Raw genomic sequence first — 760 nt, 5'->3', positions numbered from 1 at the left:
CTAAAGTTTGAGTTTGGCGCCCGACTTCCGCTGAGGGGGCGGAGCAGAGAAATAGGCGGAAGCTGAAGGCGGGTTGGACCTCGCCGGCCACCGTTGTCTTCTTCCGGTTGGTTGGGGGCGGGGCCGGCAGAGCGGTAGTCCCGGCGTCACCAGCGTGGCGGGGCCCGAGGCGGCCATCTTTGATAAGGGCAGAGGTTCCCGCGGGGAGCTGACAACTTTCCCTCCCTCCACTCGCTGCTTGCCCTGAACGATGGCGGCCTCTGCGCCGACTCCGCACGCGACGGGCTTCCCAGCCGAGGGTCGCTGCGGCTACTACGTGGCCAAGAAGAAGAGGTTCTGCAGGATGGTGGCGGCAGCCGGGAGGAGGTTCTGTGGCGAACACGCTGGCGCCGCGGAGGTCTGGTAGCTCCCCGCCCGAAAGTCGGAACCAAGTTTCCCGGCCCCGCCCTTCCCCTCTCGCACCGACTTGGGCTTCCGTCCCCCGGGTTTTCCAGCCTCTTAGGTTCATCCCCGCGGTTCTGGGCCCCCGGGGGGCGACGGGGAGAGGGACTCCCGCGTCCTCCGCGTCGCCGCCCCCCGGGGTCCCTCCACGACGCGCGGGGATCCGCACCCCGTTTGTTCTCGTCAGTGCGGCGGAGAGAAGCTCCTTAGAGTGTAACTTGGAAGCAGGTGTTTCTTTACTTTTCGGTGACAGTCGACAGGCAGTGTCATCCTGTGTTGGTTTGGGGTGTGCAGCACCGTGTGGACGAAGGGACCCCCC

General features: G+C 66.3%; 1 protein-coding gene across 2 annotated transcripts in view; it reads left to right on the top strand.

Moving 5' to 3' along the window:
- Nucleotides 1–115: 115 nt before the first annotated feature.
- Nucleotides 116–760, top strand: part of TRMT13 (tRNA methyltransferase 13 homolog (S. cerevisiae)) — an 8,761-nt gene continuing 8,116 nt past the window's right edge. The window contains exon 1 of one of the 2 annotated variants that reach the window (XM_005878547.2): nucleotides 116–397. In XM_005878547.2, coding sequence (XP_005878609.1) covers nucleotides 251–397 — 147 coding nt within the window. In that variant the 5' untranslated portion in view covers nucleotides 116–250. The remainder of the gene's footprint in view (nucleotides 398–760) is intronic. The other variant, XM_014549661.1, reaches the window with a different exon arrangement.

This window comes from Myotis brandtii, unplaced genomic scaffold, assembly GCF_000412655.1.
Source record: "Myotis brandtii unplaced genomic scaffold, ASM41265v1 scaffold565, whole genome shotgun sequence".
NCBI classification, from domain to species: domain Eukaryota; kingdom Metazoa; phylum Chordata; class Mammalia; order Chiroptera; family Vespertilionidae; genus Myotis; species Myotis brandtii.
The sequence above is the reverse complement of the archived record's forward strand: the minus strand, read 5'-3'. Positions and strand labels throughout refer to the sequence as shown.